At 39.5% G+C, this 21,981-nt stretch overlaps 1 protein-coding gene across 2 annotated transcripts; it reads right to left on the reverse strand.

Annotated features, from left to right (window-relative positions):
* Nucleotides 1-1,029: 1,029 nt before the first annotated feature.
* On the reverse strand, nt 1,030-19,334 carry LOC131229893 (fatty acid amide hydrolase). Of its 2 annotated transcripts, none has more exons than XM_058225954.1 (21): nt 19,124-19,334; nt 18,365-18,460; nt 17,206-17,315; nt 17,039-17,099; nt 15,438-15,628; nt 15,204-15,333; nt 15,004-15,081; nt 14,774-14,921; nt 14,539-14,651; nt 14,373-14,448; nt 12,625-12,696; nt 10,534-10,585; nt 9,603-9,683; nt 9,426-9,509; nt 9,147-9,250; nt 8,882-8,974; nt 6,986-7,054; nt 6,583-6,647; nt 5,098-5,159; nt 1,550-1,645; nt 1,030-1,449 (listed from the first exon to the last, which is right to left on the reverse strand). In XM_058225954.1, the coding sequence occupies exons 2-21, from the start codon at nt 18,441-18,443 to the stop codon at nt 1,387-1,389; spliced, it is 1,827 nt and encodes a 608-aa protein (XP_058081937.1). In that variant the 5' UTR covers nt 18,444-18,460; nt 19,124-19,334; the 3' UTR covers nt 1,030-1,386. The 2 variants fall into 2 exon arrangements, with proteins under 2 accessions (XP_058081937.1, XP_058081936.1); XM_058225953.1 differs by having other exon boundaries at nt 19,017-19,334.
* Nucleotides 19,335-21,981: the final 2,647 nt, after the last annotated feature.

Consider the following 21,981-nt stretch of genomic DNA (forward strand, 5'->3'; position numbering starts at 1 on the left):
CCTGTACAAACTAGAAATCCGAACATTACACTCCCCCTAGGCATTGTAATTGCATGATACCTCCTAGTCTCTCTTTTTTTTTTCTTTTTTTTCTTCTTTTTTTTTTCCTATTTTTTTTTGGGTTAGCTTGTTAGTACACACCCATGTCAGTACACACTCCATGTTAGCCACCCCCACTAGGGATACCTCCTAGTCTCTGAGTAGGTTTTAAGTTGCAAAAATGTTAGTTGCTGCCGGCTCCGTGCTTGACCCATGTAGACCTACTGCAAGCATGTCTAGCTCAGATGCACACATGCCTGTTCATCAGGTGGCCAGTGGCCACACATTTCCATCTCTGACAAAGTATACTGCCAATTCTTCCTTTCTTACTGTCCATTCATACTCATGTGGCCCACCAAATGAGTAAAATGGCCTGATTTTCAAGCCAGGCATGTTTGCTGCCCCTCACCTGGTGACATGGTCTTCTTGAGAGGAAAGCCCCTATGTTGCAATGCAATGTTGGGTACAACCACGAACACCATTGTGTCATTCATTGAAACAAATTCATAACAGCTTTCTATCTACAAAACTTTTTTTAACACACACACACACCACAGTGGGATTCCCCGACAATGGGTACTCGAATCCATGACCTTGTGTTGAGACTCTTGTGAGTCTACTACAAAACTAGTTCATAATGAAGCTGGGATTGTAACCTAGACTGATAGGGTGCCGGGGTGAGTCTCATGCATCTATACATGTCATGGGCACCTCAAATGAAGACCACCTAAATAGCACGACCCAGTGTAGATTGATCATATCCCCAAGATCAGACTGATTAGACAATCATGAAGTCTGATTGGTGTGCATTGGGACAGTTCTCGTTTCCAACGTCCATCAGATGCCCACCAACGTGCCAGTTAGGATCACACTTCCAGCAAAGCTCTTGGGCTATAAATCCATCTACAGTGGGGTCCACTATTTGGGTAAATGGGATTTGAGGCAGATCCTACGTGTAAAGCAGGAGGTGCGCTTGCACCATAGTTGTGGTAAAAGAAACCAAGCAAACAGGACAATATCTCAATATGAAACTTTAAAATGCCAAGGCATTTTCTCCAGTAATATCCAGTAGCAGATTTGAAGAATGAATCACCAAAGAACTAGTCAAGTAAACATTCATATAGACTTCGAGACAGTATCTTCAAGAACAGAACCCATTATTTTGTTGAAAGAGAGTAGCATTTGAATTGAACTGACACACAAGCCGTCACATACTATATGAGCTGCAATGGACGTTTATGCCTCATATTGAAAAGATGGTCAGAGTCGAAGACACTTGAGTTGACACATGACAGACTCCCCAAGAAGGCCACAATCAACATGAAGCAGAAGCATTCAGCTACATCCTCAAATTCCCTGGAGAATATCATAAAATTTCGAAGGCTGATTCCGGAACTTCCAGCAGAGTTCCTGAAAAACAAACCACTCCTTGCTGTCATTAGTTGTCTACAGGTAAAATAAAAAAAAATGGACAGACAGACACTTGTTCTTGTGTGAAAATAACAATCACCTCCACTGCAGAAGCCACCCGCAAGATAGTGGCCTCGCCCCACGGACGGCCTATCAATTGCAAACCTATAGGGAGTCCTTGTTTATCATGACCAACCTGAACATGGAAAATGTTAAACCACAAGAAAGATAAAAAGAAAGACAGGTGGTGAGTAATGGACAAATGATAGGTGATCGGATCTTCCAAGTCCTACACAATCTTGGTCACATTGCTTGAAGGTGCACCACCTACTCTTATTTAGATACTGAAGCTTTGCTAGTTAGATTTTTCCTTTCACAATTTTCTACACTACCGTTCCAGCTCTCATAGTATAGTTGTACAATCCTCAGGCCTGATGAAGCGTTAAGGTGTCAGCGGTCCAGAATTGCTAAAAATTAGAGCCCATGGTTCCGATCCAGACTGTTGACATGTGGTCCATCAAAGTATTATTGCTTAACAGTCGATTTGCCTGGCAACAGATCAAAGGGGAGGATCCCATCAGGCAGATTTTGGGGCACAGTCCATCCACAGTACAATTAATCAGATCAACTGTCTGGTTGGGGTGAAGGGCCTTATAGTAAGGGCTGAACCTGACCTGCTACCTATTTGTTGTGGCCCCAACCAATCTTATAATTGGATTGGTCCATGACAAGTGCATCTTCCTTGCTGCGATTATATATATATATATATATATATATATATATATATATATATAGAGAGAGAGAGAGAGAGAGAGAGAGAGAGAGAGAGAGAGGTGGTCTCCTGTGCACCATACCGTAGATACCTTTGTGCGCACCAAGGCTGACTCACTTAGATGGGTAGGGCTGGGTAGGATGAGGTGGGCCTCACCATGATAAGTTCATGAAATCTACTCCAATCATTTGGTTTGTAATATAAATTTAGCAGTAAGGGTAATAAAACAGGAATATTCGTGATTCAAGTGAGCCACACTACAAGAAACAATGGGAGAGCGAATGCCTATTGTTGAATCTTTACAGGGCATACCGTGATATGTACATGAAATCCACTCCAACCATTAGCTGATTCGTGAAAATGGATGCAGAGGGGGAAAAAAATTAGGCCCATGGGTTTATGTGAGCCACATCAAGTGAAAAAGTTTGGATGGTGGGTGCCCCTGTGCACTGTTTCTACTCATATTACCCGCCTGGATCAAGGGTTTGGGTGACTTCACATACGCATCACAACACCCCCCACGATGTGGATTGCGTAACTAATGGGCATGGATTGCTAGTTGGTGGTCATGGCCCCAAAATAACGTATTTGTTTTATCCAAGCTGTCCATCTATTGTATCATCTCATTTTACAGCATTAGCTAAAAACCGAGCCAGATCCAAATGTCAACTGGACCACACCACATGAAAACAGTGGTGATGGAACGCCCATCATTAAAAACTTCCTAGGTCGATTGTATTGATTAAGTCATACAAGCCTAGATGAAGGGAAAACACAAATATCAGCTTGATAGAAAACTTGTAAGGCCTCCAAGAAAATTTTTAATGGTGGTCATTTAATCACCACATTTTCCTGTGGTGTGGTCCACTTGAGAATTGGATCTTTCTCGTGTTTGGGGTCATGCCCTAAAATGATATGAAAAAAGGGATGGACGGTGGATAAAATATACATATATTATGGTGGGGCCCACATTATACTTCCAGCACCTACCAGCAGAAGTTACTGCTGGCAGGCCGTCTGGTCAACATGCAGAGATGGGTGGGAGAACTAAGGGAGGGGTGGGGGTGGCCCAATGTGATTTGTAAGTGAAATCCACTCCAAACATATGGCGTGTGATGACAATTTGGTAATAGGGCTCAAACTTCATCCACATTTATAATTTATGGTGGGCCACGTTAGCTGAAACAGTGAAGGGGATGCGAGCCATCCAAACTGTTTCACTCAATGTGGACCACATGAATCACTTACGGGCATAAAATTTGGTTCACATGTATGGATCTTCACTGGGTGGATAGTGGTTGGAGTGGATTTCATATAAACATCATGGTAGGCCCAGTACAAATTCAATGGTGGTTATTCCCTACTCCACTGTTTCCTTTGTTTGGCACACCTAAATCATGAATCTGACTGATTGATGAGCCTCATGGCTAATTTTAGCCTGTCCGGCTATAATGGGCGGAGTGGATTCCATGATTACAATATGATGGAGCACACCCCAGCTCTACCCTCTAAGCAAGTCCCCCTTGGTGCGCGCGGACGTCTCTTGCGGTACGTGCGCAGGAGACCACTACTATATATCACACCACTACTATATATATATATATATATATATATATATATATATATATATATACGGGAAATGGTACTATGAGGTCGACCTCATGGGAGCTCTCCATGACGTCGAGCTGTGTGGGCCCCACAATGGTGTTTGTCGAACATCTACACCGTGAATTTGATGGGTCCCCTTTAAGTTATGTGATATCCCAAAAATCAGCCATACACGGAAATCAGGTGGGCCATACCATATAAAACCATGTGAAGACATTACTAAAATATATAAAAGCACTTGGTGCGGCCCACTTGAGTTTGGGATGTGGCTAAAACTTGGTCTGACCCCTCATCCAAATGGGACACACACAATGGATGGGCTAGATTTGAAAACCACATCTCAGTGGGCCTAATAAATGATTATGAATGTTTTAATGGGAGGATAACCCCTCTCAATTGTTGTATGTGGTGTGGCCCACCCAAGTCATGGATTGACTTGATTTTTATGCCCGTGGCCCACCATGGAATGGTGCATCTGGCTGATCGGGTAAGATGTTCGACACACATCACAGTGGGGCCCACATAGCTCGACCTCATGGGAAGGTCGACCTCATAGTACCATTTCCCTCTGTGTGTGTGTGTGTGTGTGTGTGTGTGTGTGGTTTAGTTTGGCATAATCATCTTCTGTTTGAAGCAATAAAAGGTGATATATTTTCTTAAAGGAGATACCCTTCTAAAATTCCTCTAATTCTACAGAAAACATCAAAGTTAAATAAGGCTATGAATTTTCAAAAGTACCAGAGTATTCCCTTAGGGGTGCGTTCCAGTGGTACCGGTAACACCTCAAGCTACCATGGGATTGGGCAGAAGTGCGGCTTATGTGATGTATTCATGACATCATACCCGTTCATCAGATGCATCACCTAACGTTACCCCCAGGGACCAAAAATAAGTCCAAATGGAAACTCAAGTGTGAACAGTGATGGGGATGGTTGAGAAAGGATTGCCACCCTCGATTTATTTGGAGGGTCGACCATGTTGTTTATATGGAATCTATGCTATCCGGACCCTTCATCTGCCCTGGATAAAGGGTTAGGACAACAACTCAGGCTGTTATGCAACTAAGGTTGGCCCCATTGAGAATCGAGGATGGGCGTCTCCTCCCACCTTGTTTTCTGTTCTGGCCCACCAGCATTTTGGATTGAACTGATTTCAGTCCCTGGGGGTATCCTAAGGGCACGCATAAGATAAAGGTTCATTCCAATTTGAAGTGTCTGAGTGACAGAACTTCATAGGGAAATTGCAAGGAGAAGACATGTTTTACTTACAGGGACAGAAATAGCTGGGAGTCCAAGAAGGTTTCCTGCTATTATAAATCTCATGAGATAACCTGAAATTGAGATCCAACAAAAAGCAAAATAAGTGTTCGGAAAAGTTTGAATGAATTTCATCATTGAGATCTATTGGAGAGAGATTGTTCAAATAACATGAGGTGTTCCATAATTAAAAAAATATATATTAAATTAAAAGAAAAAAAAAAAAAAAAAAAAACTGAAACAAGACTCCAAGGTCCAAAGAAATGTCTGCTCGCATTCTCGGATCCAAGGCAACATAAGTTTTTAAGATTTTAATCTCATTTTTTGATAGGTAAGTTGAGTTCAAACCCAAGACCTAAAGATTTTAGTCTCCCGTTGTTGCTTTTCCTCCACAGGCAATACTTCAAAGGAGAAGACCATCTGACGATGGGGAGAAGAGTACAAGTGAATCAAAGTTTCTAGCAGCAACATATTTCGGTCTCTGTTAATTCTCCTTTACTATGTTGCACTAATTTCTTCTTGTATAGAGAAACTATTTAATTTAATTTTATTTTATTTTTTTTTAAAAGAAGGGTTGGTGTCTGGCAGGCAGCTAATCATTGAACTTCCATCAAAAATCAAGAGAGGCCAAACTGAAATAGCTGGGACAAGGCCATGATGATAATTGATAACAAGGAAATTCTACCAAATTTGTCTTTAAAAAATCACTTCTAAATCTTAAATAGAGATCCTACCCGAGTGACAAGGGGTGCCTCGCACCTTCCTTTCTTGTGGCCGCTCCTATTTTTGGGTGCGTCTACTTGTGGATTTAATTTGGACCCCCTTTTTCTTTCTTCTTTTTTTTTTTTTCTTTCTTTTTTTTTCCAAAATTCAATTAGGCATGATAACCTTCAATAGAATTTGGTTGAACAGGATATCCTTCATTTACCTTTGTTCATCCAATGGAACAAGTCCAAAGCTCACAATCAAGGTGTTCCATAATGGTAACGGTGGCCGTAACAGCCACCACCGTTACCGTTACGATACCGGCCATTACATCCTTTTTATTTTTTTGGAAAAACCTGTTTCAAGACCATTACGGAGCCGTTATGGACAGTTTTTTCTTTAACGGCCGTTATGGCCCCGTAACGCGTAATGGTTATGGCAGTTACCGTTACATAATGGCCATTACGTAACCATTTTTATATACCATGGGATGATGTCATCAAAAGTATTTAGTCAATGAATATCCCAGAATAGCATGCCACCATTTTATACACAGCACAAAATAGTGATCTAGATTCTAGAGACTTCTAGCATGGAAACAGAACTCCATAATTAAACAAATCTCTCATTCAACAAAAGTTTTCACACAAGCACACTTGTAAAGCTAACTGGATCCAGGTAATATTATGTTAGTAGAAAGCAAAGACAGAGCATAGACATCATCTCATGCAAAGATTCTGGAATGAAGGTTAACCAATTCCTAGGTGATGGTAAAAGGATAAAACAACTGACCTGACACCTTCAAATTGGACTCCCCACACTTGAGAGAACTCGGAGGTATCAATGGGGCTGTGATGCTGTTGTACCCCAAAAAAAAAAAAAAGAAGAAGAAGCAGGTTATCCTACTATGTAAATATATACACACGTATCAATATAGAGCCTATCATGTTTAGAATTGTGTGGAATAAAAGTCAAAATGTTGCGTAGGAATGTATGACTAGACCATTGTAGAAACTTCATGGCTCCAATTTTTTCTCAGACAATCATGGCTTCTTCATTTCAAAGAACCCCAAACGTGGCAGTCATATAGTGAATAAAATGAGATTTTAAATTCGAAATGTCTTTCAAAAACATCAACTCAGTACAAATCAAAGTTGTGGCTATGACTGTAATCTAACAGAGAAGTAGATCATACCCAGTTGTTGGGGTAACTATAACATCAACCTTTTTGAAAGCTTCCATATGATAATACATTATCCTTCTCCTGTCATAACAAAACAAGATGACAAAAAATAAATGCAAATAGTACACCATCTATCATCATCACTCCTATGAAGATAAATTGTAATGGTTTTCAAATTTTCATAAGACCAATTAATAACATAATTTCCGAAAGCAAATGAGCATAAGGAGAGGAAGAAATATTGGCTAAAATCTTCAAACTGAGTAACATCCATATGGTGTTTATAGCAGGCACACAAAACTTACGTGGCCACCCATAGAGACTCATTTAACTCACTATTTTTATTTTTATTTTAGAATATATACAAAAATCAGAATGTGAAAGGATTAGCAAAGATGAGCAATTACTGGCATGTGCATATTTATTTAGAGGGTAGTATGTAAAGAAACCAAAAAAGTAGGAAGGCTTCTATAGTCGCCGCCTTTGCTTAGCTTGCTGGAAGAACAAGATCCTTGCTATTGTCAATCTTTGGAAGTGACCTACGATTTTACAAAACGTGTCTGCTATGTATAAAAAAGCTGAGTTGGTAGACCATCTGTTTATTCATTGTTCGTTTTCTAGGATTATCTGGTATTCTTCAATGTTCAGACTTGGCCTGGGCAATGCCAGGCTTTGATTGAAGGGTTGCTCCGCTCTTGGCATGCGGAGGGAGGAGGCTGGTTGGGCAAATCCAGGTGGAAGGTTGCTTTGCTTGCTATTCTTTGTTCCTTGTGAAGTGAAAGAATTAACCAATGCTTCCAGAATATCAATGGGTCTACTGATGGGGTCCTTAGGTACATTTGTATTTAAGGGAATGGTGTCTGATTGTGGGCGTGGGCTGTTGCCTATTGTTGGGTCTCTAGTTTCACCTCTTTTCTGTTGTTCTGTTTTTAGGTTGTCTATTTTGGGCTTCATTTGATTTTTTTTTTCTGTTTCTGCAATCTTCTGTTGTAGTTTTTTTTTTTTTTTTTGCTGGCTGCAACAAAAAAAGGGGGGGTGTGTGTGTGTTAATAGCAGCTCTGTGACAGTGCGGACAGCCATGCAAGGACTGTATTATCCTACAGAAATTGAAGAGAAAGCATTTTTCTCACTCTAAGGGGAGGAGCAATATAGACAAAGAAAGAAATGGAAAATCTTTTGTTGAAGATTTCCATCTAGATGTACATATCATAAACATCATGAGTCATTGTCAATACACATATCGAGTGACGTGAACCATGTGGGCTTTCAAACAGATGTTTCTAAAAACAATTTCAAAAAAAAAATAATAATAATCCTAATCTAAAAGTATAGCAGAAAAATAAACCATAATCTTAGCATAATTCTAATACCAATTAATCTTGGAAAAACGCAGCCGTAGTCCCCGGCAATGGCGCCAAAAACTTGTTCACAACCCCAAGTGTAGGGTCGTGATGTAGTAATAACTCACCAAGGTCTAATCCACAGGGACTAAACTTGTACGTATTCCGAAAATAACTAGAACTAGAACTAGAATAAGATCTAAATCTAAATCTGAAATAAAAGAGAGTAATTGTGAATAATGTTGATTAAAACTATCAATTGAAAGGTGGGAACTAGGGTGCCAAGGATCCACTTGTAGCTATCAGGATGCTACCTTACTTGATTCAAGGAACACAATTGGAATTGGAGTCCTATCCTATCCAATTGGAAGATAAAGCAATTAAATCAAATCTCTGAACTTTTCATTGATCTATTCCTCAATGAAGGAGTATTGTGAGGATTGGAAGGAATTTCATCACCCTACCATACCCAGGAGACAATGGTGAACAACAGGATTTACTAGAAGCCAAAAGTATTGTCGTGTTAAAACTAATGAGTTCTCCAAATTCATAAAATAAGTTTCCTCACCTAATTCGTTGAGCGGCAACATACTCTGCTGCAGTAAATGACTCGAAAACAGCCAAATTAGTTCGGGTATCATGCGTTAGTTCAGAACCTTTCCTACAAAAGTAACATAATAAAAAGGTTTTCAATATGAACCCATAAAATTAAAAAAGGTTAGGAGCAAAAATCATTCTTATAAGATCTTTCTAGTTAGCATACTGATCCTAATTGTTGTATTTACAACAAATAAACTTTCTTATTATGTAATCAAACAAATTCGGAAGCATACCCGCTTAAATAGTCAGGATTTAGAGCACACAAGGATTCAGAACCAATAGAAACTACATGGGAATTGCGCATCTCTTGCAATTCTGGCAATATAATCTCAGTCACCTTGATCCAAGACAAATACATAAATTAGGATCTCAGTGTAGAATGTATATGTAAATCCTGAAATGACAATGATTCTCCTTTCATTTAATTCAAAGCTGAAACTTCATTAACCAGATTACTTGAAAAAAAACAAAGAAGCAAATAATGATGGGTGTATTTGCAGTGATAGACTTACCTGGCATCCGTAAGTCGATGTAAGGAGGTTAAGAGCATCCTCACACTTACTGGAGATATCAGTTGAGTACACGTCATTAAACCACTGCAGAAGAAAACCATATTTTCGCAGAGTTATATATTGTATCAATAGCAACTGATATTTCCCCTTCCAACGGTGAAACCTAGCTATCTTTACCTCCGAATATTTTCCTAGTCTCAGTGATCTCAAAGCATCCAAATTGTCACGTGACCTTAAACAAGGCAAACATGGAGGTGACTGCAAAGGAAACAAAAATGGATTAAATGATTACAAGTATAGTTCAAGGTATACAATACAACAGATGAGAAAAGTAAGGTTTTGGTAGCAAAACTTGAATAGTTGAAGCACAACAATTCAAATCATAAAGATGTGAGATGCTAGCAAAATAATGAGAAGAAACCACAGAAGTCCAAAAGACACCAAGTACTGCATTAGAAGCTTAGATCTGAATATTGAATATCCTCATCTATAAAGAGGCAAAGAGAACAAACTGCATTAATTTCATTATATTCGTTAAAATAGGCATAAAGAGTTCAATGTGATATGGATTTTTTTTTCTAGCAGAAAACTTTAATGTGTGGAAGAAGTTTGAAATTTGGATAGTGTTCAAATGTAGCACAATAAGAATAAGCACGTGATTGTAGATACAATGGCTTGAGTAACTATAACCACTTTCATGAATGATAAGGCTGTGGCAAGTAAAATGCACTGAGCTCATGCATTGTGTATTTCATATTTTCATGTGATCAATAGGCAAGAAAACTAGATTATATGCTTTTATATTGATTGATTCTTGTCCGGGTGTCCTTGCTATCCTGTTTCTTCTGTAGCATACAAAATTTCCTATAAAAATATGATATTTTCTAGACATCAGGTGAGTACTACCCACCTTTCAGTTCCATACAGATAACTATATAACTGCAGCATGTTAATAAGCTTTGTGCAGCATGTTAATAATCTTTTGACAAGAAGGATCAGCAATATATACAAGGCACTGAAACAATAAGGTATATCTTTTACTTTCATAGATTCAAATGTAACGAATACATGTGAATGCCTTGACAAAATTATAAGGTCTGAATACTACCGGATTCAAACAGATTCTATCAGCTGGAGAGGAGCCAGTCATTGCTGCATACCTGAATAACCCATCACCAGTGTCAGAATGGAAAGTAAATTCATTTTCAAAAAAAATTGATGAAAAAAAAAATCCTTATAAAAAGGAGGAGCATTGAAGAACAGGCAAAATAATACAAATTATCACCACAACATACTGAGATTGAGTGACACAAAAGATAATTTGCATGCAGGCCAGTCAGAAGTCTTTTTTATTGTACGTCAATGCACCAAAGCCATGCCAAGTATAAAGAACAGCACTTCTCAAGTTTCAACTTTCTAGTCACTACAGAAGTTCTCTAAACCGATACTCACTGCCCCATGGTCAACCCAGCACTGTGTATTTTTATTTTTTTAACATTGATAATTTTATTGATGATAGCCCAAAGCCCAAAAGATACAAAGATAGAACCAAAATAAATTACAACTCACGCCAACTATCCAGAAACTTAATAATAAACATAGAAGCTATTGCCCACTCTATTACATTAGATTTAGCCCTTTTGAATACTTCCGACACTTGCCTTTTTCGATTCTTGAAGCACCGCTGATTCCTTGCTAACCATATAAACCATAATCCCGCTAATAGACTTAATTGCCAAACCTTCCACCTAATTTTACCCTTTCCTCCACCATGCCACATCATAAAGAAACAATCAATGGATTTCAGCGCCACCCATAACACTCCAAATAGTTGAAAGAAATTGCCCCATAACTCTCTTGCAAAAGAACGGTGTATAAAAAGATGGTCTACCGATTCCTCATCGTGATAACATAATAGACGAATATTTGCAATATCATCTATCCTTTGTGAAGGTTATCTATTGTCAACACCTTACTCCTTCCCACTAACCATGCAAACGCCACTACTTTAGGAGGAGCACCATAGCTCCATACAAATTCCGTCGGACTGCCCCCTTCTCCACTACACCTCCCGCTATCTCATTGTAGAAAGATTTCACTGAGAACTTCCTGGACTTATCTTTGAACCATTTCATCGAATCTGATTCTAAAAGCACTGGACACAGTTTAGACAGCAACTTTAGAAGGCCTCTGAGCTATGCATCAAATAGGCACCGTGCCATTGATGAACTATCCAGATCAACTCATCTGGTGGGTTACACATGTAATGAAAACAGTTGACAGTCTGAATGTATTGCCAATGGTCCACACTTAATGTACACATTTGGCCAACATGTCGAGCCTACTGCACACAAGTCAGATGTCCCACACGCATGCCATGTTGGCATGTTCAGCCACATGCAGTGGTGCATGGAACGAAAACCTCCATTCTGTTTTCTCAGTATTCACTAGACTACAAACTCAGCACACATCGTTACAACTAAGCTGTGTTATAGTAAAATACATTGGCAAGTTATCAATGGAAATGAGATAAAGGATAGAAGGTTCTCAATGGAAATGAAATATTTCTGAAAGAAACTTGATATGGCCTCACAACAATGAGCGATAATAGTTTGACTGGCAATTACAGTTGCAGCCTCTAAACAATTATGGCACTTACAGTTGCAGCCACCCTAAACAATTATTTTCTTTCTGTGTATATAGAGACTAGAATTAACCAGAAAGGTACAAAAATCTGTGATAATGAAAGCTCCCTGACATGCATATTCAAAAGTAGCATTAGTCTTGCTTTTGTACCATGTGAATACACTTGAAGAAAATGCGATTACTTTCATAAGGTTGATTATGGTATTAAAAACCCCATTAGTTACAGTTAAAGACGATGAAAAAAAAAAAAAAAGACAAGTTCCTCTTGCACAAAATATATTTGTATCAAACCATTTTGGATGATTGAAACACCTCTGTTACATTAACACAGAAGAATATATTCTATAGAAGGCATCTTCTTATAAACAAATAGGAACTTGCTTCTCTAGATATGATGAACCTTGTTTAAACTCGGAATTTGAAAGCCATGCAAGCACCAAGTTGCATATGACTAAGCTACGAAATCCAGTTTAAGGTGAAAATGAGACAAAGGCATCCAATCATGACTTAAAAAAGAAAAAGAAAGAAAAGAAAGAAAGAAAAAGAAACTAACACCAGTATGATATCCTCAACTGTGGCTGCAAGTGGTGCAACAACTTCAACAGTCCCACAATCACATGTGGACCTGCAAAGACCAAGCTAGATGGTTAAAAACATATATGTCAATGCTACACAAATTCATAGCATGTCTCTCAATTTATCTTCCATATGCCAAAAATTAGGGCAGAAATTATGGTAATAAACAGCGAAAACATAAGCTCAATCAACTTTATTGAAAGTGTGTGACATCATTAACCTTTTGCAATATATGATTGGAAAGTCAAAATTATGTTTTTCAGGGAAATAAAAAAGATTTCTAGAATCAACCTAAGATAGTCTGGTCATTAGGAGTTTATTGCCATAATTACTTTTGTTTTTTGGTTTTTCCTGAAAAAGCAATCAAAGTATTACATGTCAAGGATGATTCACCAGTTTATAGTATCTATACTTCATAGATGTTCCTTTCTGTTTTATTTTATATACCTCAAAGGAACTCAAATCATTTCATATGGCCTTGTATATGAGCCATTGTGATCAATGGTTGCAAGAGCCTCGGTAAAAGAGATAAGTCGATGTCTGGTGGACAGCCACCCACGAAGCTTTTGCCAATGTACTGTTTAAAAACCAACCCAAATTGTTGGGATATAATGATGATGGTGTTGTTGCTGCTGCTGCTGCTGTAGACGCTTCAATAAAATTGTTGAGAAATACAAAATGCATTGTGGGTCCGTTATTTCCAGAAGGGATGTAGCATGTGCAATGCACATGGAGAGAGAGGAAGGAAGAGGGGAATTCGGGATAAAGAAAATCAGCACTAGAGCTTGGGGAGAGACAGTCAGCAAGGAGCCAATCTTTTTCCATGTAAAATGTAAGCCGTTCATGGGCTTTTACGGGTGAAATCTAAGCTGCCCGACAGACACCAGCGACATTTTCAAGTTCTTAAAATACCTTTTAACTTTAATTTAGATGTCTTACCATGTCCTTAAAATAGTCAAGGTTCTCCGTCCAGGAAAACTATTTGCAGGGGCAAATATGTCCAAGGCCTGCCATCATATATGGTAAACATATACCCTCACAATACAACTTCTATTATTATTGTTGTTATTGTTGTTGCTGTTTCGAAAAAGGTTCTTACAATACATTTGTATAAAGTTTCAAATCAAGTAGCCAAAAAGCGGGCATGTTTAGCATGTAACATGATTACCTATGATTATTCAATAACATCTAAACCTACAATATGTTCCTTGCTTATCATATGAGCTGCAGATAAAGCATAACTGAGAGAAGCAGCTATTGTATCCAAGCAAACTCCTGACCAGATAGCTACTATATGAAACAGATATCAGAATGCTACTGGTGGATCCACTTGGTTTTTTGGTTTTTACTGTTAGCATTTCATGTTACGTTTGGAAGTTTCCTGGTTCCCCAAGCTGCAAGTGAGATCATTCAGGACATTCTGCATATCTCACTCAGGATTAGGGTGCGGGAAAAAGAGGACAAATGAAAGGACGCTTAATACGGGTTCTATTTTCCACTGCCCAAAAATAAAAGCCTAACTTGTTGGCTCAGATATCTTGCTAACTGCGATTTGGCAGTACATTTGAATGCACTCCTAAAAAGCAAAATGAAAAGCTTCCACATCATGGAAGATTGATGAGAAACAAGGCATGCACACTACCAAACATCATATCATAATGTGTAAAGTAATAACTGCATGAGCAGACAGGTGAATAATAATTCAACTAATGTAAAACAGATTACCCTTTCATGTCAGTCCGCCCATATGCAGTTTTCAAGCCCACGATACCACAAAGAGAAGACGGAATTCGAACAGAGCCTGCCTTTTACATAAAATATGCACTAAAATTAGGTCCATATCCTGACATAGGATACTTTCTGTATATATCGAACCGTCATTTTGTACAACCTCCACCGTCTGTTCCAACAGCAGCTGGACATAGTCCAGAAGCTACAATTGCCGCAGGGCCTGAGGAAGATCCACCTGTATACCTTTCAATGGAGTGTGGGTTTCTCGTTGTTCTGTAACAAAACAGGTGTTAGAAAAACAATTCATTGACAAATGACATTGCCTACTGACAATTTCAATAGTAACAAGTTTCTGATGAAACCGAAAAGTTATGCCTAAATGGCATATTCCTTACCCATAGTTTGGATTATTTCCAGTTGTCCCTAGTCCCAACTCATGCATGTTTGCCTTCCCTATGAAAATCACACCACAACTTCTCAATCTTGAAACACAAACTGCATCTTCTTTGACTTGTCGGACTTTATGAAACCATGTCGTCGCACCTGGCATCAGAGAGCACTAAGCTGCAATATACGAATATGGAGGGTGATGTCTAGAAAACATCAGTCTTTTGCAAAATATTACCCTTGGTTGGATGAGGATAGCAGTCTATATCATCCTTGATGGCCATGAAAATCCCATCCAAGATTGACAAGGGATTCCCTGCAGGCAATGTCAATAGGTCTATAAGGACTAGCATAACTTAATGGTAATAAAACTGACACATAGTCAACATACCCATAACCATCATAAACATGGATATACATTTTATATATCAGCAATACCTTCCTCGAACCTTCTTGTAGAGGCTGCAGCTTGCTTCCTCACATCCTCGGCATTAAAAGAGATCAATAATGGCATGGGAGGCCTCTTACCATTGGACTCCTCTACTGCTGAGATGATGTGCTCCCCAACCTAGACAATGAAAGTGGATCTCACTCTCTTTCTTTTTTAGTTTTTTGGTAGTTTAATTAATAAAGAGCAAGAACCCTAGCAATTTGAAATTCACAGTGACTTACAATCGATGGTGTAACAGACTTGGATCGATAAGCATGTGCATAATCACGTATTGTCCAATACAAGAATGAACCAGGGGAGTTACTGCTCAAATGTCGCTCTGGATCATAAGGTGGTAGGCACTCTATGGCAGATTCAACACGGACGGCAGGTTTGGTGTCTTCCCCTATGACAATCACCCCAGGTTCCGGCTCTAGAATATAACATGATTGTGAGATCAGAATCAACACAGTTCTTTGGGAATAAGGGAATGAGACTATTTTAGACTACCAGCTGCAATCACAAAGGGTTTCTTTTTCTTTTTCGAAAGATAGCAGTGTCTTATTAAAGTATGCTGAAAAAACTCACAACTTACACCAACAAGGCACAATGCAAATGAGAAAGATTTCAATCAACTAAGGACTCAATATATGAAGCCCACCCCCAAAAACTCAGCCCTTCTAAACACTTCCGACACTGATCCACTCCAACTTCGAAAGCATCGGTTGTTCCTTTCCCCCATAAGGCCCACAAACCCACTAGGAGCACAAGCCTCCAAACCACCTTCCCTTTTCTCTCTACAACTCCCCCATACCAAGCTAGAAAAAAAATAAAAAAAAAATCTATGGATCCCGGCATTACCCACTCCATTCTAAAGGTTTCAAAGAACCTTTCCCATGCTTCTTTAGCAAAGGGGGCAATGAATGAAAAGGTGATCCACCGATTCCACACTCCGAATACGCATAACACAGATGTTGGAGAAGACCATCCCTTTTCTGAAGGTTGTCGATTGTTTAATGCCCTATTCATTCCCCCCAACCAAGCAAAAGCCACAACCTTAGGGGGAACTCTGCCATGCCACATGAAGAATGTATGCCCACCATGCACTGCGGATGAGGACCCAAACATCATATTGTAGAACAAATGGACTGGAAACCAGCCCAAACTCTCACAAAGTTTGATGCTCCGGTTTCATAATTTTGTCTTCCCTTTAGATAATACGTCCATTTCTTAGCTTTCCTAAGATATTAGCACCCAAATGAGAAAAAAATAAAAAATGAGGCCCTTTTAGTCCTTGAGGATGTGCATGGAGTCTAATTCCAAAGAGAGACTACTTCATTAGACCTACCACAAAACTGAGCATTTTCGGCATTTCGGCAGCCTATATCAACAAAGAAAATTGCACAAACAAGAATTATCATCTCTGACTCTCTCACTTACTGAAATAGAATTTTCAAAAATGTACTTTTGAATGACCAAAAGCACCCAAAACCAAGAACCTCATTTTACCCCTGTATCTCATTTGTGGCAATGATTTCAAACAATGGGCATAATTTCAAAGAAAGAATGACTTGTGACATCATCTACAATATTGTCCAGTACAATATTATCCCCTTGATGTTCATTGTTAGACCTTATGGGTAGACATGTCATACAATGTTTATAGGTATCAACGTGAACAAAACATTTTGTGTATTATCGGGTGCATATGGATATGTATTGTTTCAGAAGCCACCCAATTTGGGGTTAGATTTTATACCATGGGGATATCAGAACATATGGAAAGCATGGGGCTCCAACGAACAGGGACATCAATTTCGCAATAAATAAATAGAGACCAAACCTTGTGGTGGAAACTCAGGTCGATACATGGGTAATTCAGGAATGACAGTATTCTGCAACATCTGCCAATCACAAGCATGAACTCCATTCAATATCATACAATCACCACTTCAAAAATCTGCAGTCAGTTACATTGCAAACAAATACTATGTGTGCCCGGAACCAAACCTCAGGAATTTTATTCTGCCGCTTCAAGAATGACAAGATCAAATGCCCGATGAACGGGGTCTCAATCAACCAAACAAAAAGCTTCAATGCATATCCAGTTAAATGAGGAGCTGCAACACCAAAAAAATCCATACTATAAAAGCATCCAAATCAGTCTCTTTATCTTACCCCTTTTCTTTAGTGGAGATTCGGGGCCGACTTTGGATGCAGAAGTGAATTGAATTGCAAACATCCAGTTTAACCAGAGAAAATGACAAGAATTACTTTCCTTCCCTCGTGTTCATACTGACATTGTAGTCTCAAATTTGCAGCCATGCATCTTTCAACTCCAATTTCAAAATAACAAGTACATGGTGCCTTTTGCATTATGCGGGGTCTTTGATAGGAAAAGAATGGATGAATGGAAGGACCTTCACAAATCAAGTGGTTGTTGTCGCATCTAGAAGAATCACTTCTATGACCATCAGTTGGTCTAAATGAAGTGGTGGATAGACCCACAAAGAGGGAGTGAGAAGAGGGTCCCTCTTTATTGGCCCCTCAGCGTATCCATTGTGGTGTATCTTCTTTTACCTTTTTGAATAAAACTAAAAGCTTTAGTCGCTTTTCGTGTGTGTTTGTGTGTGTGTGTGTGTGTGTATAAAAGTAATGTAACCCTCAATATGAATACAAAAAGAAGTAAATTCAGTTATTTCCATTCGAAGTTCATTTTGCCTCCATTGAGAATTCATGATCCAACTCCTGTCACCATCAATTGGGGCCCTTATCCTAAGATAGTCGAATGATTCAAACTATATATAATCTATTTGCAACCATATAAAGCAATTATCCTAACCTTATTTGATTAATTTTGAGCCATTGAAAATTTTCTTTCCATTGTTCTAAATTCAACTACAAATACTGAAAGTGAAGATCATCCAATCAGCGTTATTTTCTTACAGTGGCCTGTATAGCATACTCGCCACAATATGGACAGTTACAATCATCAAACCACTTAGCATGTGGCTCCCAGTGGCAAATTCTTAGTCGCAACAGAGAAAAGGCAAATTCTTTCCACTTTGTTAGACTAGTAATTGCAATTCAGTTCAACAGTCCAAGAAAGGCACCCAAAAAGAATAAAAACTAAATATTGGGCGGTGAGTGAAAATTACAAGAACTCCACCTTGGATGACTTCAGGCTGATATTTAACAGCCGAAATGTCGACATCTTCAACCGGCAACATGACATGCTTCTTTCCCATCCCAGAAACAGAATCCCCTACAAAAACAATTAACGAATTCCGAAGCATTGGCTAGAGAAGAATTAAGAAAGATAGGGGAAAAAGCAGGGCAATCCGCTATCCCTGAAGCCGGCACCACCACGATCAGAACCGTTCATTTAGCAGGTCCATCTCTGGAATGCCAGACGATACAAAATTCCCACTGAATGGACAATCCAGCGGGCCCCACCAAAAAGAGAAGTCGAAAAATGGGCGTGAACAGCCGGCTGCTGCAATTCCTGCATAGTGGACAAACAGCAGCGGGCTGACCGGGCGAACAGATTCCGACGGACATCAAACAGATACCGACGGACATCAACGGTCGCCCCTACATATGGCTAAGAGCATGTAGGGCTAGGATTTCGACTGGTCCCGCGGACTACCAAACAGATGAAGAAGCGAATATTACAAAGTTCTCAGTGATTTAGGCTGCGTTTGGTTGCACCAAATATCATGATATTTGGGGCAACCAAACGCAGCTCTTAGTGATTTCTCCATCAAATTCCGAAACGAAAGAAAATCGATTAAAATTCGATAAAAATGCATGAAACCGACCTTTTCTTCTTCTCAATTGAGAGAAATCCTTCGCCAGTTAAAATCTGAAGTTAAACCAAACGAGAGAGAAAGAGAGAGATTTGAAATGGATTGGTGAAAGAGCGAACCGGAAACGAGAGATGGACTGTCGTTTTCCGCCGAAAATATGGTTTTGATTTGGTTGGCTGCTTTTAACGAGAGTCTTCAATTCCCTGATGCTGCCGCTGCTGGTGTAGTGTCGTAGGTCCCTGTGGCGGAAGGACCGGGAAGCGGATTGCGTCCTACCCCCGTTTAAACGGACTCGGTCCAATCAGGGGGTTTTCGTACCTTACAGTGATTTATGGTTTCATCCATGCCGTCCATCCATTTTTTCAGATCATTTTAGTTTATGACTCCAAATATCAGGTATATAAAACCTTAAACGGACCACACTATAGGAAGTATCAGTGATAATCACGCTCACCGTTTAAACCTTCCTAGGCCCACCGTGATTTTTATCTTCCATCCAACCTGTTCATAAGGCCACATAAACCTGTAGAAATGGAAAACACAAATACCAGATTTATCCAAAACTCTGCGGCTCTCAGGAAGTTTTTAATGGTAGGTCTTCCATCCCCACTATTTGGTCCAGTTGAGCCTTGGATCTCCCTCACTTTTTGGGCTTATACTATACATAAATCTGAAAAACTGGATGGACGGCGTGGATAAAACCCATACATTATATTGGGCCCCACAGAGCCCCTGCCTGGACTGAGTCCGTACAGGTGGGGCTGGACGCAATCCGCTTGCAACGGACCGCAACTGTTAATTGGACGCGGCCCCGAACGGGCAGTTCTGGGCGTGAGCCCACCGTGATGTATCCGTTTATCCAAGCCGTACATCCTTTTTCTCTTAAAATAATTTTAAGGCATGAGTACAAAAATGAGTCAGATTCAACTCTTAAGTGGACCACACCAAAGATTCTCTTGCATTTAATGCAACTGGCATTTAATGCTTTGGGCATGTAATGCAACCAAGCTTATTATTTGGTGTAGCCAACTTAAGCGTTGGATCTGCCTCATTTTTATATTCATGCCTTGAAATGATAAGAGAAAAGGGATGGACGGCTTGGATAAACAGATACATCACGGTGGGCTCACCCACAGAACTGCCTGTTCGGGGCTAGAGACGGGCGGGTAGGACGCAATCCGCGTCCCTGTTAATAAGGCCTGTTCTACGAAACTTCGTAGAACACCCGATCTCTATGGGCCCAACATGCTTTATATGTAATCCACTGCGTCCATCCGGTGGTAACCATTATTTTAACCGTAGGTACAAAAAATTGGACGGGTAAAAACTATGATGAACCATAACAATGGGACAGTATAAAACTACTAAAACATCCAAGTTTGCACGATGTGACCTGACTGATATTTGGATGAGATGGTTTTTGGTATTTTCAATCTGCCACGTTGAGATACACCTGATTAACCGTTTTGATGAAAGATATAAACCATGTTGGCCCACACACAAACCTATGGCCAGCATCCCATCCCATGGTTCCCTGTAGTGCGTGGCCCATCTGAGTTCTGGGTCTCTCTGCTTTCTCTTCACTAGGCCTTAGAATCGAGGATGAACCTGATGGACGGAGTGGATTTGACACGTACAAATGCCCCCACAGCCTTAGTTGTTTTCAACGCTGCGTAGAGCACGTGTTAGAGAGAGGATTCCGGTTCCAAGGTGCGCACAGACCTTGTTTGTCTAGACGGCAGGGATGAAACCGATACATTATTGTGGGGCCCACAGCATATACGTTATACGTACTGAAAGGGTCACTACTGAACCCGAGAAGGGCGGGCTCCCTACTGTACGGCAAATGCTTTGAATCCCTATCATAGTCTGAGCGGAATCAATGTGATTTTGAATCCTGAGCTGTATTCAGCTGCTTGTACTCAATGTGGGGTAATCCGTAATGTATTTGTTTTTTGGAAAGTTTGTAATATAAAGGACTCGAATTTAATTAATAAAATTATTTTTAATGTCATAAATTTATATATGTATATTATTATGGGTAAAAGTGGATTGATTAAAGAAAGGAGGTTAGCTCGGACCTTTCTATGGGACACGAGGCCGGTCAGCACCGGTCATAACCAATAAACTCCACAATATTTAAGAAAAAACAGTTGGTCACATACTACATAAAATACACTCAGGTCTAGTCGGCAAACTACACCCAAAACAGGTCGACATACTACTCCGAGGTCAAGTTAGCCAAAATTACTTCGGCATCCTAATGTATATCTCCGCTGATTCCGAATAATAAGATCTTATTTAAGAAAAATTCACGTGAGATCCTTAGAGAATATTTGCAACACGCTTGCGATCCTGAGATTTTCGCCGAGGATATCGGGAGATTCCTCCACGCGTTCCGGATTCAAATCCCTCTACGGTATGTCCTTACTAAATAGGAAGATCTTATCTACGCCACCACCTTTCCTCGACTATAAATAGGAGCATCTCTAATGGTGAAAGGTACATAGAATATCTCACCTAAAACCTTTTAATATTATAAGACTCAGATTCGTAGCCTGACTTTGGCATCGGAAGGTCTCCTGCTCTAACCAGGGTCTCTTTTGTCTTCTTCTTATACAGTTACTCGTATGTCTAAAGAGGGTGGACCAGATTTTTACATCAACATTATATATATATATAATATTTGATTAAATGATTATAATAAATCCATTTAAATATATATTATGCTCAAAATGAGAAAATTTTAAGCCCATGTCAAGCCACAAACATAAAAGTCATAAACAAGCGACTCACTAAAAATTTTTGACCATTTGTCTAGCTGGCTAACATTTAGATGATTTGGATCATTTCAGTGATATAGTTCTCGTGTTAAGGTCAATGATTGATTTTTTTGGATATCGCCAACATGCCAAATGTACGGGTGCATTGGTAATTTAGGGTTCATTTGGATACAACCAAATAAGTTAGTTTTTCT

This window comes from Magnolia sinica, chromosome 16, assembly GCF_029962835.1.
Source record: "Magnolia sinica isolate HGM2019 chromosome 16, MsV1, whole genome shotgun sequence".
Lineage (NCBI taxonomy): Eukaryota > Viridiplantae > Streptophyta > Magnoliopsida > Magnoliales > Magnoliaceae > Magnolia > Magnolia sinica.